A 17168-nucleotide genomic window follows, 5' to 3' on the forward strand; every position below is an offset into this window, starting at 1 on the left:
AAGACACAGGAGCATTCAGGAAAGTCTTGCCCAGTGCTCTGAATCTCACTTTCAGACCCACAAATGGGTTGAAATTATTCAGCATAAATACTAATTCTTATTTTTCATTAGTTCAGACCAACAAGAGTTCAATGGGCAACAGTTAAGATATGCAACCTTCTTATCATGAGCAACTTATTTAATTCTTCCAGTAAATCTCTCAGAATATATTCAAAGATGAGCAAAGTAGGGGGTGGAAACAGTCAAAGGTTTAAATGGCTTCCTAAGGTATCATAATAGGTGGATAAACAGTGATGATAAGTTGTTGATTTCTGACCAGTTTTAGTGAGACCTGCTGTTTTATCTGCCTGGTGACTAGTTTTTTTCCAGGTAGCACACTCAGGCTTAATTTCAGGGAACCACCTCTCTCCCACTCTCAATCCAAGTAGTTTAGGTATCTGACTCTTTACTGGCTCTAGGGGGAGTCATGTGACCAGTGTTTGTCCAATTGGTATACTCCATCCTCCAGGCCACAGGGGTCCTAGTTCAGGAGTGGTCCTGGGTGACTTTTAAGCCGTGCTCTGGTTTCTGGGATTTTGATGGAACTATGAGTAAGAGGAGTTTCTGCATACTGAGACTGGCAGGCCTGGAGCTGCTGGTGGGTTTCTTGCCAGGAGAGTCTGTCCAAGAATTACGGTCAGTACAGAGAACGTCACTGGGAGATGAAAGATGGGTCTTGAGAACATCATTTGAGCCCCTGGATAAAGTTATGCTGCAAGTCATTAACACACTCGCTTTTTGCCTTTATGCACCAATTATAAGCATATATGTTTATATGCATCAATTTCTTTCTGTGCTTGTTTAAGTTTGTCATTTTTCAACTAAAGGAGTTCCACCTAATACTGCAAGCTGCAAGACTGCCAAACCCAGTGCCCAATCTAGCACACTCTGAGTGCTTCTTGCTGCTGATAATAATGACACAATATAGTTCACTTGTAGGAGTTTCTTAAAATGATATTGAAAATACAATGGGGTTATTTCTAGTGATGCAAATCATTATTAGTGTAGGTGGATTTGGAACAAAAATGCTTTCTATACCTGAACTTCTATTTGCTTGGTTTAAAACAAAATAGCTCTGCTATTATTCATTTTGAGTTCACCTATTAAACTAGTAACTCACAGTATTTTAATAATTTAATTGCAACAAAGCAGGGAAGCTTTCATATGCCACACCTCGTAAAAATTTCAGGGAAAGAACATGTTAAAAAAGAAAATTACCTTGAAACATTTGCTCATATTATAATCTATTATATTAATTCAATTGTTTAACAAATACTTATGAACACCTGCTTTTCACAGAAGAATAAAAGTATGAACAAATTAAACTTTTCTTTTGGTTTGGCAGCTTAAACAGTATTTGGTCTTCTTTCACAGACATAACTGCTGAATCTAGAGGTCTGTAGGCTGTTACCTAAGGCACCAATACAAATATTTCATTTTTCATATGAATTTTACTCACTGTCTTCCTTCTAAAGAATTTAAGTGATAAAAAATTAACAGTTTAAGAAACATTAATCTTCAAACTTACATTCATGACTGTTCAATAGAGGCAGGGGTCATTGTGTAGCCCTATGTTAAGCATAGTTAGTCCTCAAGTGCAAACAACATGGTAAGGAAGAAACATTTGCTGACTTGGGGCCGCATGAATTTTTTAGTGTGTGATTTTAAATTATAGAAATAAATCTAAAATCTAACTCCCTTGAGAACAGTAGCTTCTGCAACAAGATTCCAACTCTGTGCAACCCAAACACATGAACGTTTGGCCTTAGACAGCACAGAAACCTTCCAATTATTTATAACCAGTGCATATCCACAGAGACCGAAACTCCAGTGTGGAATGTGGATAACACACTGACGATAGCAGCACAGAGCATCACCCATGGTCAGCTCTTCCGGGTTTTCATTTCATGTTTCCAGGTGCTGTGCCTATGCTCAGTCTTAGCCATTAGGCTTTTAGCTACATTAAAATTTTTTCATTTAAATGAAAATTACCTTCTATGTTGAAATTTTATAAAATGCACATAATACTAAACATTAGCACATGTCAAGTTTGTGTGTTGTCTATTTGTTATGCACCTAACTTTAGAATACGTTTTTTGATATCAGAGGGTATAAGTGCATTTTTGTTATTACATATGTATATTCTGGCTTCTCAGGTGGTGCTAGTGGTAAAGAACCCACCTGGCAATGCAAGATTAGCAGGAGATGTGGGTTTGATCACTGGGTGGGAAAAATTCCCTGGAGGAGGGCATGCCAGCCCACTCCAGTATTCTTGCCTGGAGAATCCCATGGACAGAGAAGCCTGATGGGCTGCAGTCCATAGGGTCACAGAGTTGGACATGACTGAAGCAACTTAGCATGCCTGCTTGTATATTCTGTATGTATCTTATTCCCATCATTTTATATCAAATATAGGCAAATATGGAAGTGTTTTTCTCAGATTTTTGAGACTGAGTTTGGGGGTCATTTTAATTAATGCTTGAACACATTTGAAGAACTAGGCAAAATGTAAAGTACAACAGAAAAAAATATAATATTAAATTTCACTACTTATTTTCTTAGGTGTTTATTGATTAAAATGGAAACTTACATTACCATTTGTAAAATATACAGCCCATGGGAATTTGCTGTATGGCTCAGGAAACTCAAACAGGGGCTCTGTATCAACCTAGAGGGGTGGGATGGGGCGGGAGATGGGAGGGAGGTTCAAAAGGGAGGAGATATATGTATACCTTTGGCTGATTCATGTTGAGGTTTGACAGAAAACAGCAAAATTCTGTGAAGTAATTATCCTTCAGTAAAAAATAAATTAATTAAAAAAGATATTAGCTCATTGAAAATTAAAAACTGCTTTTTTGAAGAGTATCTTGATATGAGATCTTATTTTTTTTTTTAACTTTACAATATTGTATTGGTTTTGCCATATATCAACATGAATCCGCCACAGGTATACATTTGATCTCAAAGATTTGGTTTCCTGCTTTGCAAAATGATAATGTATATTTTGAAAGTCACATAATAAATGAAAGCTAATTTCCTTGCATATCAATCAATGAAGCCATATAATAAATACTTTATTAAATTGTACTTTGTTGGACATATAAAGGAGTTCCTAAAAATATGTTAAAAGTCAAACATCAAATAATATGAACTGCAATGTCAAAAAAAACTTTGAACAAATTTGGAAAAAATATCTCAAAGTCTTCGTTACTAAAAAATTGAAGTCTAATCCAACTATTTCTTATTACTACAAACACATATTTCAAAATTGTTATCCTTTTGACAATGTTACAACAGTTTCTAGAAAAACAAAACAATCTTCTCTAATCTTTGTTGTTCACATAAACAGAGCCCAAGCAGCAGACAAAACGACTTGGTGTGAGACATCACAAGTTCATCTTCTTATTGAAGTTTTGGGATTGAGAAATGAATACTGTGGTTAAAAAAAATCACATCAAGGCTGACATGGAGACTTCACAATCAATTACCATATGAAGGTGTAGAAAAAATAAAGTTGTAGAAAAATAAATTAAATTGCTATTTTATGTCTTAAATTTTATTTATTCATTTATTGGTTTTGTTTTGTGAGATCTTAATTCCCTGACCAGAGATTGAACACAAACCCCCTGCAGTGGAAGCATGGAGTCTTTAACCAGGTAAGTCCTCAGAGTTGCTGTATTAAATATACCTGAATTATATATGTCTGCATGATTATGGAATTTATATCTAGTATGGCTGCAAAACGGCACTAAACACTCTTGCATTTGCAAGAGTCTAATCTTAATTTCCATTAGAATCAAAATTGGTTTCTCCAGGATGACAGAGTTTTACAATAACCTATCAGAACATTTTCCTTTGTATCCTCTACTTTGTCTGAGTCATGTATGGGGTGTCACACACTAGATGAAGTTCGGACCATCAGCAGTGTGGTGTGAGGGGATGAGAAACGGGCACGGTTTAGATTCTGAAGGGCCTCATCGGTTTCACAAGAGCTTTTTGTTTTCCTGGTGTCATGGGCTGTTTTTAGAAGTCTTGTCGGACTTGTTAAAACACTGTTAGTTATTTTTGGCGAAGTTTGGACTTCAGAAGGGAACGGTCAAGCTATCCATGCGAAATTCCCGAGGAGTCTCTGGTTTAATGATAGGGAGAAATCCCAAGTCTATGGCACCAGGGAAGAAAGAGCACCAGACCTGAGGAGGCTGGAGGGCTGGCCTGGCAACACCAACATGTGCTGTTGGGCCAGTCGTTTCCTTCAACGTCAGCAACGGCAAGAATGATGCTACAGCAAAGGCAAAGTGCCTGACACAGAAACAGACTAGAATGAAAATATGTAAAGTAATAAAACTAAAAACTAAAGTAAATCATCTCTAAATTCTCAACTAATAACATGTAGAATAGAATTAATGATAAGATATTAGTTCGTTAGTGAAGTCGCTCAGTCGTGTCCGACTCTTTGCGACCCCATGAACTGTAGCCCACCAGGCTCCTCTATCCATGGGATTCTCCAGGAAAGAATATTACTTTGATATTAATAAATACTTCCATTTCTCATTTAGAGGACTAGTTCCAGAAAAAAATGCAATATGCAAAACTAACTTTTAAATCTACTTTTATGATAACTATTCTTATTAATGACCATAAGCTTACCAGAGCTGTCTGTTACTTATGAATTACTTGCATATTAACAGGAAATATATTTCTTCTTAATAATTATTTAATTGCACTTTATTTTCTTTACTCCTTATGGAATATTGTCCAAGTTGGACAATATCTAGGCAATTTACAGTAACATCAGTAATAACATACTAATTTTCTCAGTGAAGGAATTTCAATCCAGGGAGACTTGGTCACTAGTGATAAAGGAAGAACTGATGATCCAGTTCAGAGACAATGATGTCACATATTAATACGATTAGAAACTCCTTGAAACTGAATTTTCATGATTTATTTTTGCAAGTCTTTTCTCCAGAATCAAAGATATAAATATTTCAATAACTTTCTGGCAATTTAGTTCATCAATCTGATACCAGTTTTTTCCTCTTACAAACACTAAATTCTTTAAGCACAGAAGAACAAAGTTTAAAATATTATTTCAAGTGGAAAAATTCAATAGTGTAAGCTAGAATAAGATAAGGTTCTAATGGATTGAGTATTCTCTTCAGTGTTAGTGATTTAGAAATATCTGTGGGTCATGTCACAGAACTAGAAACAGAACCAAAAGGGTAATTTTTAAGATAGTGAGTATCCTGTCTGAAGAAAGGTGCATTCAGTCATGGGGAAAATTTAAAACAAAACAAATGATTAGACATTTAAAAAACAATGTTGCATGCACGCTAAGTCACTTCAGTTGTGTCTGACTCTTTGCAACCCCATGGACTGTTGCCCGTCAGGCTCCTCTGTCCAGGGGATTCTCCAGGTAAAAATACCGGAGCTGGTTGCCATGCCTTCCTCCAGGGGATCTTCCCAGCCCAGGGATTGAACCCACATCTCTTAAGTCTCCTGCATTGGCAGGTGGGTTCTTCACCACGAGCACCACCTGGGAAGTCCCCAAAATGATGTTACATACACATGTATACATAACAACAACACAAACATCACACAGTGATGGCGACGGCTTTGTTGCTCAGTCATGGCTGACTCTTTGTGACCCCATGGACTGTAGTCTACCAGGCTCCTCTGTCCGTGGGATTTCCCATGCAGCAATACTAGAGTAGGTTGCTATTTCCTTCTCTAGGGGATCTTCCCAAGCCAGAGATCAAACCCAGGTCTCCTGTAGTGCAGGCAGATTCTTTACCAAATGAGCCACCAGATAAACATCACATACCAAACTTAAAAAAAAAAAACAAAAAACCCTAAATGACCCTTGATGTCCGTGACTATGAAGAGTGGCCCACTCACAATTAGAACTCGAGCCTCATTCTGGTGTGGGAAAAAGTGAACTGACCTTTTTTGGCGAGGCTGTTGTTAGGTTCATACTTCTCAATCAACACTTGGACTTGCTCTTGCTTTAAAGGTGGGTAAAGTATTTCATTTAGCCGGGGATCTCGCTGCTTGAGGTTGATAAAATCCATCATCTGATCAACTGTAAGGTATGGTTTGCTTTTGGCACCACTAAAAACAGTTAAACACCAGGAAATTAGCAGGTTTTTCTGTCAAGTCTCATGCATGTATTTGCATTTAGCAGCTCTGTAGAAATAAATGCCTGCCATACCTGGCAAGAGCATGCTATACTGGAATTCCTATCTTGCCCTAAACACACTGTGTTGCTCCATCACAACTGCTGTATCTCTGTGGGATGCAAACACTTTGCAATGACTGCCACCAAATCCCAATGCCCTTGAACTATACCAGATGCAAAAGAAAACCACAGTAGGGAACATGTATTCTGTGTGTGAAGGTGCAGCACTCTAAAGGGAACACAGGTTATGGGTTGCTGTTTTGATTATGATGCTAAACTGGTTTAGTCATCAAATTCTCATATTCTGCTTAATCACCCTAAAGATGTATTTATTACTCATTACTAAAAAGAACAAATATGATTGGGGACATTTTCCTTTTCATTAACATTATGTTTCAGCAAGAGTCTATAACTCTGAAATGTAGTGTGATTCAAACTTCCCATTTCAATCCCGTTGACAACCCAAAGACAAGTTCAGAGGTACAGATGTTGCAGATGTTCTATCAATAACTGGTGGCAATGAACTCAGCAAAGTACTGTGCTTGATTTCCATATGAAAAAAATTTTTATTTAGCTTATCAATTTTGGATTGGTCTGTCAGCATGTGGATTTCAGTGTATCAAGGAGGTTAAATTGCTACTTCCCCATATTTGCCTTGGTGTTTTGATTTGCTTCTTAAAAAAATCATTTAAAAAAAGTAATGTCTGTATAATTTCTAATATAAAAGCAAACAATTTTCAGCTGGGGGGGAGGGTTAGTGATCTGAAATTCTCATTTCACTGATGCAATGCAGAGAAGTATGATGACAGGTTCCCGGTTCAGCATTCTTTCTACAACATGAGACTATCTCTGCAAAGACTCTTGCCTACATGCCACTCAGTTCTAGCCACAGTCTTCAAACCATGCAGAGACCCTCGAGAATATTAAGACAATGACACCCTGCAACAAGTCACAGCAAATTTCACTCATTACAAGCAGTGATTGAACCTCAGAGGTAGGAATGTGTGATGGTCTCCAACAAATGACGCAGAAACACTGCTGTTACTCATTGTACAAAGAATTTCTGACATCTCCCTCTACCACTCCACTACAGCCACACTGAGTACCACTGAGTACCACTGTAAGCAGGAACAAACAGGTTAAAATGTATTCTCTTACAATTCGGAAAAGATGTTATCAATTTCAGGTCGAGGACAAAGGTTGTTCAGGAAAACTCTGTACACTTCAGGAGTGAAATCTTCTTGAGGTATCGAATCATTCTGGGGAATAAAATAAGAGGGTCAGTAAATGGTCTTTTTCTTCATTATCTTTCCTCCCTGTTTTGTCTCTCTTTCCTCCTTCCCTCCTCCTTTCCTCTTTCTTTTCTTTTAAGAGCTCAGGGTAAGCACTCAGAAAGCATCTATGGGCTAGCATTACAGGGACACTAGTTTTTGAGGTACCAAAAACTAATTTTCTGTTTTCTCATTATATTTTAAGCTTAAGAGTTTTCTCCTTCTGAAGGGATGTTAAGGCAATTTCTAAAGTAAGTTAGACCTAGTGAAACATGGTCTGTTCAGCAATTTTTTTCTTTTAGGTTGCTTTTCCTGGTGACTTTAACCTCATTTTTAATTGTGATAAAATACACAGAACATAAATAAGTCATTTTCACCACTTTTAAGTGTACAGATCAGTGGCATGAAGGACATTCACATTGCTTATGTGCTGTTTAGCAGACTTTTGAATGAATGTATTTTTCTTTCAAGAACCTGGAGAAAGATATTTTCAAAATGAAAACATAAAATTCCAATTTTGTGTCTTTTTTTTTTTTCAAACAGTGTTCTTTCTTTTTTAAAGTAAACTGATAAGTTGCAACACAGTTTTCCTAAGTAGGACACCAGTCATTATTGGTCACTGATTCCCCTCAGTCCTACTGTTTAGAAAGCAAGTCACTGATATAAAAGCTGACTTCTGTGACTAAACTGTCTGTTTAGTGCAGCTGCCATGGAAACTGGAAGCATGTCTTCCAGCATTTGTTAACAGGAAGGACACTCTTCACGCCGCTTTTCCTATTTCGGGTATGTGTTTATATGATTATTTTTATTTTTAAGCCCTTAAATCAAAGAAAACATCCTTCCTTTTACCACATACATATTTTTGTAAATATATTTTTATAGAAGTATCTAAAAATTATTGTCTGAGACTGCACTGCTTGCTAACAGATAAGAAAACTTAGCTCACCACTTGGCAAACAGCAGGAGTCCTATATTTGAGAAATGAATAAATAAAATAACATTTTCTTTACTAAATTGATTTATAGAACAGGAAAAAAGTCCATTTTGCAAAATAGCATTTTGAGACAACCAAACAACGCATATCATTTATATATAGCAAGAAGCATTAAATGATTAAGCTCAGTTACCTGGACACTAACTTTGAAATCATGAGTACAAGCAGCCAGTTCCAAGAAGGAAATTCCAACATATTGTTTCATGATGTTTTGCCACTCATAAAATGGGGAAAAGTTTAACCTATGAACAGGTTTCCAAAATTCCATTTAATTTACAAAGTGAGAGAAATCCTTTTGACTGGAGAATGTACACTTTTTTAACTGCCACACTCTCTGAGTTAGACACCCATGTCTCTTATAAGTAGCTTTGAAAATAGACAAAAATGAGCATTGCTATTCCGAGAGATACAGGGAAGAGAGATTTAAAAACAAATCTCCAGGAAATAATCAGTGCCTCATTTGGCCAACTCAAGCATCAGACTTTATTGGAGTTGATGAACCCCAAATTTGTTCTCTTATACTCCCCACTATTTCATTACTATTTAGAGCTCACTCTACTTGCCCTCCTCCTGATCTCACTAAAAGCATACAAGCAGATTTTGTCGAAGGTATCAATCATTGTCTTCCTTTTCTTAGCGGCTTCCTTTATCTTCCTCCCTTCTTGTCTTAGCTTAAAACCTCTTCCTCCTACACCAGGTTTTAATTTCCATTCTGTGCTACCCTCACACCATCTTGTCTCCTGTTTCAGTTCTTATTTAACGTGGTTTTGTGCTTCCAACTGTACAGTTTTCCGTGTTACTTGCTAACCTGCAGACCGACACAAACTAGGACCTGTGTGTTGCTTGTTAACTTCTCAGTCTCTGTAGCATATAGCGGGTCCATAATAAATATTTACTAAATGAATGAATGTAATTTATGAAAAAGATGGAAGTTGATAGCAAATATGCTTCCCACAAGACATCAGATTCAACTAAAGCCATTTACAAAAGAGTCCATACACATTTCATAAAATGACATACTTTACTAAAACTCTATTTTTTAATTTACCAGCTATAAATTAGAACTTCTTATTAGAGGGAACACATTGATGAAATAATCTGAATAAACACAATATTACTTTTATTACCAGTCGGATGTTAGCACCTAGAAAATGGAAAATGTTTCAATACAGTTTCATTTTTCTTTGGCCCAACTTGACTGATGAGGATACCCTTTGGGGTCAGTGGGTAAAAATGAGGGAAAAACGTTTTGGAGCAATAAGTTGAAATGAGCATCACTGAAAGCTAAAGTGAAAGAATATGGAGGAGATATTGAGGGAAAAGCTATGGTCAGTTAATAATTCCTTACATTTTAAGTAAGGCTGGAATGTGCAAAGATCATTCACGTATTTTATTTTCCAGGGTCTCATGATTTGGTAAAGTGGATAGAACAGACTCATTGTGTTTGAGCAGGACGAAACCCAAGGATGAGGCTCAAGAGCATACCAAAACGTCAGACACTCTTCTGTGAACACGTCTTAACCAACCAGGTAGAGATGACACGTTCTTGTTTTGCGTGTCTGCAATCCACCTGCATGTACCTTCTCTATAGCACCCACCACACAGTTTCCTTTAGTTTTTATATTTCTGATCATCGACTAGACTGTGTGTTTTTGAATAAGGCGCACTAGCTCTTATTTAATTCCTTTGTGTCTCTAGAATAATGCCTGGCAGATAATATACACCTGATGAATGTTTGCTGAATTCCCTCAGGCTATGGCACCAGACCTTAGATCTGTCTTGTGGTCCAGGACTTCGTTTACCTCATCATGCCTCCAACACAAAACAGATCATCAATGATTATTTGTTGCCATTATTATCAAACTTTTTTGGAAGAAGGATTAAGAAGGCTAATACAGTCTGAATCAGGCCCATTTATTCCAGAAACTACAAAGTATTTTCATTAAAAATGGAGTTGCTTCAATTCTGTGGTTGAATACAAAGAATCTACCTTCAGCATAACTTGAAGGTAGTACCGATGGTGTTCACATTTCCAGATCCCAAAAACACGTTATGAAATACCTACGTGCCAAATTAAAAATAACAAAGTGAAGTAAGCCGGACAAAGACAAATATTATATCATTTATATGTAGAATCCTAACAAATGACACAAATGAACTTACATACAAAACAGAAATAAACCCGGAGGCATAGAAACAAACTTATGGTCACCAAAGGAGAAGGGCGAGGAGGGGTAAACCAGGAGCTTGGGGTTAATACACACACACTTCTGTACGTAAAGTAGATAACCAACGAGGACCTACTGCATAGCACAAGGAGCCATACTCAGTATTTCATGATGCTCCATAAGGGAAAAAAAGAATCTGGGAAAAAATACATGTACATAAAAAAGAGAGAGATATGCATATTTATATATGCATATAAATAATTCTCAGAGGATAATAAGAATAAATATTTATTGAGCACTTACTATATGCCAAGCATATAGATCCAGGAGCTTTACTTGAATGCTTTCATTTAACTCCTTGTCAGCTCTATGAGGTCGGAATGGTTAGTGATCACTTTTACAGATACAAACACTAAGGAGATGGGAGTTTTGAAAACTTGTCTATGGCATCAAGTTGGTGGGGGCAGGTTTTCTATGTTTTAAATTAAGGTTTCTTGATTCCTCAACTCATGCTGTAATCCAGAAAACTAAATTTCAAGCCAGTTTTTGGATATTGTTTGTATTTTCTTATTTATACATTTATAGATTTAAAAACTCTGTAATAAATAATTATTTAACATTCAGAAGTGTTATTCTGAAACATTAATTTCAGTGGACTCTAATGAATAAGGAGTCCACATGCACATTTTATCTTGCCTAATAAATGAATCATTTTCCAGTAAATTCAGGATTTCAACCTGCTCTTAATATTTTTGTTCTAAAGAGATAAAACAAAAGTTACAGCCAGAGAGGATGTGAAATAATTACAAGTAAGCTACTGATAATGAACCAAATACTTAATGTGGTTCTAAAATGGAATTGTGTATTAGTGATTTTAACATTCACAGTTGAATAAGTAACTCTATTCCTAATTTACATTCTGGGTATAAGGTATAGGAGAAAGTCAACATATTGCAGTTATCCTGGGAGAAGTTCTTTTGTGAATTTCATTCATACTATTCTTTACTAAAATGTATCAAATTCTGTAAATCCAAAATAATCACTTTTTTTGGGGGGGTTGTATTACATGTATGTTGATAGCTATAGTAAAATTTATTATTTAAAAAATACATAGATTTATTCCTATTTTTTTCATTAAAAGGCCAGTGCTATGCCAAGATTATAATGTGATTCCAAATGTCACTAAGCTTTTTTTCAAGTTAAAAAAGCCTTAAATCTAAGGGAATTTGGTGCAAGTAAATTATTTTCTGTTCTCAGAAAGCTTGTGGGCAAAGTACCAATTTTATGAATATGGAAAGGTCTCAAAGTTCTCACTGAAATATATATTTGGATTATTAATAGAAGACAGTCATTGGTTTGCCTCTCTTTTTACATACAGTACTACTTTTAAACAATTAAGGTAACTTTAATAAGCAATTGAAATAGCTAAAGGAGTACCCATTAAGGTTATTGTTATTGTTATTTCGATGGATCATGTTGATCAGGATACGAGTTCAAGCACATTAATTATCCCTAACAATGTGCACAAAGATAATGTTTAAAAAAATCACAACAGGATATCCACAGTATTTCTGGTAATGTATCTATTTACAGAACACAATTAAACCTAGTTGAACAGTTCAGTTCAGTCCAGTCACTCAGTCGTGTCTGACTCTCTGCGACTGCAGCACTCCAGGCCTCCCTGTCCATCACCAACTCCCAGAGTTTACCCAAACTCATATCCATTGAGTCGGTGATGCCATCCGACCATCTCATCCTCTGTCATCCCCGTCTCTTCCCACCTTCAACCTTTCCCAGCATCAGGGTCCTTTCAAATGAGTTTGCACAACCACCGGCTGTACGAGGCTCCCCATATGTACCGTAATTAACACAATCTGCCATTTATGTAACCTTTTCTTCTGTGAAGCGTTTAAAACACCTCTTGTCAGTACACCTTTGGTAATTAGTGGATATTTTCTAGAGCCACTGTTCTGTAGATATGAAATTACAGCAAAGATTCAAAATATATAGCCAGTTCCAGGAAACATGTGTTTCCTAGCTCTGAAACTGACTTTGGTTTATAGATCTTTTCACAGCATCTAATTCTACCACTCCTCCAAGTAGAGTATACTTTACTGTGAATAATGAGTTTTAAAAACTTTATGATGGAGGTTGATTTTTTTTTAAATCTCCAATTTGTTTTCAGAAAATTGTCATAACATTTAATTTACTAAAGATAAATATTGTTTCAATTTAAACCCTGCTATTTGAATCTCATTTTCCTTTAAAAATGTCTCCAGTTGACACTGGTTTGAAAGTGCAAACCTATAAATAAAAGACACAGTGGATTATAAAGACTCAATTTGTAATTATTGACTGAATTCTCAGAATCCAATTGTTTAGAAAGTTGTAATTTGCAGAGAACTGATTGATGGATTTGATTTTCTATTCAGTTTCTTCTATTCCTTTTTCCCTTGGCTAGATTTATAGTAACAAGTTAACATTTTTTATCTCCTCCCCCACAACAAGATGTTAGGTCAAATCAGGTAAAGGTCAAATCAGGAACAACTACAGAGAAAACAAATTCTTTGCACATCTTTCTAAATGTTTCACGCTTCTTTTTTCATGCTTAAAACAGTGATATTTTTACAGTTACTTAAACTGGTAAACTTTTTCCAGACTCATGGTGCTGCACAGTTTTCTTTTTCTGGAATGAATTTCTCTTATTCTCAATAGCAATGCTCCATTCCATTTGTTCATGGCGTTTTCCCCAATTTACATGTGTCAGTTGAATTTTTTAACTGGCACCCTCAGAGAATGTATAGTCCTTGAATCCTGGGACTGGAATTTTATTTTTCTCACTACCATATTATCAGGGATGGAGGGCACACAATAAGAGCTCAAGAGATACTCCTTGAGTCTGAATGGATAAAGAAGGTGTGGATAAAAATATAGTGGAATATACGTGGTGTATATAATGGAATACCATTCATCCTTAAAGAAGAATTAAATAATGCTATTTGCAGCAACACGGACAGACTTGGAGAGCATCGTGCTTAGTGAAATAAAATAGACAGAGAAAGAATACTATGTGATTTTACTTATATGTGGAATATAGAATATGGCTCAAATGAATCTACCTATGAAATAGAAACAGACTCAGAGATATCAAAAACAAATTTAGGGTTACCAAAGGGAAAAGGTGAGGTGAGGGGGAGATGGGGGGAGGGGTGGATTAGTGGTTTGGGATTAGCAGATGCTAAGTGTCAGACTTTATTTTTCTGGGCTCCAAAATCACTGCAGATGGTGACTGCAGACATGAAATTAAAAGACGCTTACTCCTTGGAAGGAAAGTTATGACCAACCTAGATAGCATATTCAAAAGCAGAGACATTACTTTGCCAACAAAGGTTCGTCTAGTCAAGGCTATGGTTTTCCCAGTGGTCATGTATGGATGTGAGAGTTGGACTGTGAAGAAAGCTGAGTACCAAAGAATTGATGCTTTTGAACTGTGGTGTTGGAGAAGACTCTTGAGAATTCCTTGGACTGCAAGGAGATCCAACCAGTCCATTCTAAAGGAGATCAGCCCTGGGTGTTCTTTGGAAGGAATGATGCAAAAGCTGAAACTCCAGTACTTGGGCCACCTCATGCGAAGAGTTGACTCATTGGAAAAGACTCTGATGCTGGGAGGGATTAGGGGCAGGAGGAGAAGGGGATGACAGAGGATGAGATGGCTGGATGGCATCACCGACTTGATGGACGTGAGTCTGAGTGAACTCCGGGAGTTGGTGATGGACAGGGAGGCCTGGTGTGCTGTGATTCATGGGGTCGCAAAGAGTCGGACACAACTGAGCAACTGAACTGAACTGAACTATTATATTAATATACAGGATAAATAAATAACAAGGTTCTACTGTATAGCATAGGAAAAAACTGTATTCATAGTGGAATCATTTTGCTGTAGAGCATAATCAACACACATAAATCAATTATTTTTCAATTAAAAAAATAAGAAAAAATACTACAGGTCGAATTTAAAAAAGACATATTTGTTGAGTCAAGGACAGGATCTTAACTGTTACATCTTCTGGCTCCAAAGCATGAAACAAAAGAGCAATAATAACAAGCTTGATCATTTTCTTTTGCTTATTAAAGTGATGCTGAAACGTTTTGGGGAGCCCTTCCATAGTTCTGTCCTGTTTGCAGCATCAGCAACTTTTTCCACAGACAGCAAGAGACTGACAGCAAACAGTCACTCTTTTCTTTTCTGTTACCTACAAAAGTCTTTAATCTGTTTCATTTTTTTTTTTCAAAAAAATTCTCAATAAGAACTGGCCAACGCAACAGCTCTTGACACTTTTCATAACTTATTCACAATTTAAGAATGTTTTCTCAACTTCATTCAGTGCAACTTCAATGTTGCCAGTATGTTTCAAGAGACTCAGAGGTTCTTTCTTGGGTATAAGTGTTATTTTTGCTTACTTGTTGCTTAGATACGAGGATAAAAATAATTTGTAAAAGAAAGGAGTGTTCTGCATAGAGGACAAGAAAAAGGTTTTATGCAATATACCCAGTTACCCCAGAAACAACAGTAAATTGTTTTAGAACCAAGTATGTAGAAATGCATTTAAATGAAGGCAAATTACTTTTTTTAGGAGGTTAATGTATAGTGCTGCTGCTGCTGCTAAGTCACTTCAGTTGTGTCCGACTCTGTGCGACCCCCCAGACGGCAGCCACCAGGCTCCCCGTCCCTGGGATTCTCCAGGCAAGAACACTGGAGTGGGTTGCCATTTCCTTCTCCAATGCATGAAAGTGAAAAGTGAAAGGGAAGTCGCTCAGTTGTATCCGACTCCTAGCGACCCCATGGACTGCAGCCTACCAGGCCCCTCCATCCATGGGATTTTCTAGGCAAGAGTACTGGAGTGGGGTGCCATTGCCTTCTCCGTAATATACTACGTGCCTCAAACGCACTAGGCGAAAAACCAAAAGCATCTCACATCCTTGTCCTCTCACCTATCTGTCACTTAGGTGCAAAGTAGGCAACATCCAAAATGTTTTGATTCTGCACCCTTCCCAGACAAAGCCTTTTGAGCACTGCCCTGCATAGTATGCAAATAACATTTATTTATAAAAATGTACTGCCATTCTACTTATTAACTTATCAGTCTTAAACCTAGACTTTTAAAAGGGAGATAAAATGAAATTAATATTTTAAAATCCTCCTAATCATAATTCTTAATCATCAGTTAATATCTCAAGGAACATCAAGAAAGGATTTGTTATTAATGAGCAGCTTAAATTCTTGATAATGTTAATATTTTTTTGCCAATACATTTTTGGCATTAGTTGGTTATTTTTTTAAAAAATTTACAAAGAACAAGGGGCTTTCTTATTGAAAATACTGGGATTACGGGATTGAAAAAGATACATAGAGACCCATATATTGTAAATATTAACAAATAAGTCATATTCTTAACTTTAAAAATGTTTGGATAATATCAGGGCATGGTATATTTTAGCATGATTATCCAGAGCTATTAAGCAGTGGTAATTTTAGGAAGGCGTCATGCTCACCCTTGAAGATGGAAGACTACAAGCCTCTAAAGCTGTCTCGACTCGCTTCCGGTCTGCTGAGAACAGGCGGTATATGCTGTGAAGGGAAAGCAGGCCAGGTGAGAGAGCTGCAGATGCCAGCCGCAACACCCCACTCACTCAAACCTCGGCATCCCTCACCTGTAAAGACCTAAAATATAACACTTGCTCCAGTATCAGCATCTGCGCTCTGAGAGATATATGTGTGTGCTTTTCAAAATCAAAGTGTCTAATAGAAAATTAATATTTTGAGACAATGATGACCCAATTAAAAACCATTGCATTAAAAATGCTTCTAGTATTAAGCTTTAAAATAAATATCTTAACAATTTTGTTTCCTTGCTGCTACCCACTGCTCTGAAAGTGTACATTGTTAATATTATTATTAATTAATACCTTTTTATGAGCAGAAGCTCACTGGTAGCTGTCAAAAGTTGAAGGCTTTTGACTGAATATGGTCTAGAAATGCACTTTTTTGGTCAGTGATTTTGCTTTAAAATATATAACTTAAATAATGGACAGTTTAATAATTTGGATTTATGGGTTCTATTGAAACATTAGGAAATCTATCACCTGGAAACCACTAGCCCCATGGGAAATCTGGTAGAGCTGAGTTATCCTTGTCTCTTTGAGACAGATTTCATTCTTCAGTTTTCCTTCTTGCCCCTGGCCTGCTTTGTCATGGATGTTCTCTGCCTAACTTCTGTTGACATTTGAGTTTGCAACCCTTTTTTCAAGGCTAGTGTCATCTTGGAAGAAAGAGGCATCACGGTTGCCTAATTCCCATTCCTACACTAAATCTGGGTCTCAGATGTTCTTTTAGGTTTAACAGCAAAGGTCTCCCATCCCCTCCACCCACTTCCTGCTTTGGTGTTCCTTGAAAGTGACGCCACGGGGAAGGAGGAAGCCCAGGAAACCTCTGTGAGGAAAGCAGCTGCACCAATGCA

At 36.8% G+C, this 17168-nt stretch overlaps 1 protein-coding gene across 2 annotated transcripts in view; it reads right to left on the reverse strand.

Moving 5' to 3' along the window:
• PLCB1 (phospholipase C beta 1) overlaps nucleotides 1–17168 on the reverse strand; it is an 863757-nt gene that overhangs the window by 240417 nt on the left and 606172 nt on the right. For both annotated transcript variants that reach the window (XM_086335157.1, XM_086335158.1), the window contains exons 7-9: nucleotides 16204–16279; nucleotides 7376–7476; nucleotides 5984–6150 (exon numbers count right to left, since the gene is read on the reverse strand). In XM_086335157.1, the coding sequence (XP_086191283.1) occupies nucleotides 5984–6150; nucleotides 7376–7476; nucleotides 16204–16279 (344 nt within the window). The remainder of the gene's footprint in view (nucleotides 1–5983; nucleotides 6151–7375; nucleotides 7477–16203; nucleotides 16280–17168) is intronic.

Source organism: Bos grunniens, chromosome 13 (genome assembly GCF_055505025.1).
Source record: "Bos grunniens cultivar Pamir isolate PY7600 chromosome 13, Bosgru_T2T1.0, whole genome shotgun sequence".
NCBI classification, from domain to species: Eukaryota; Metazoa; Chordata; class Mammalia; order Artiodactyla; family Bovidae; genus Bos; species Bos grunniens.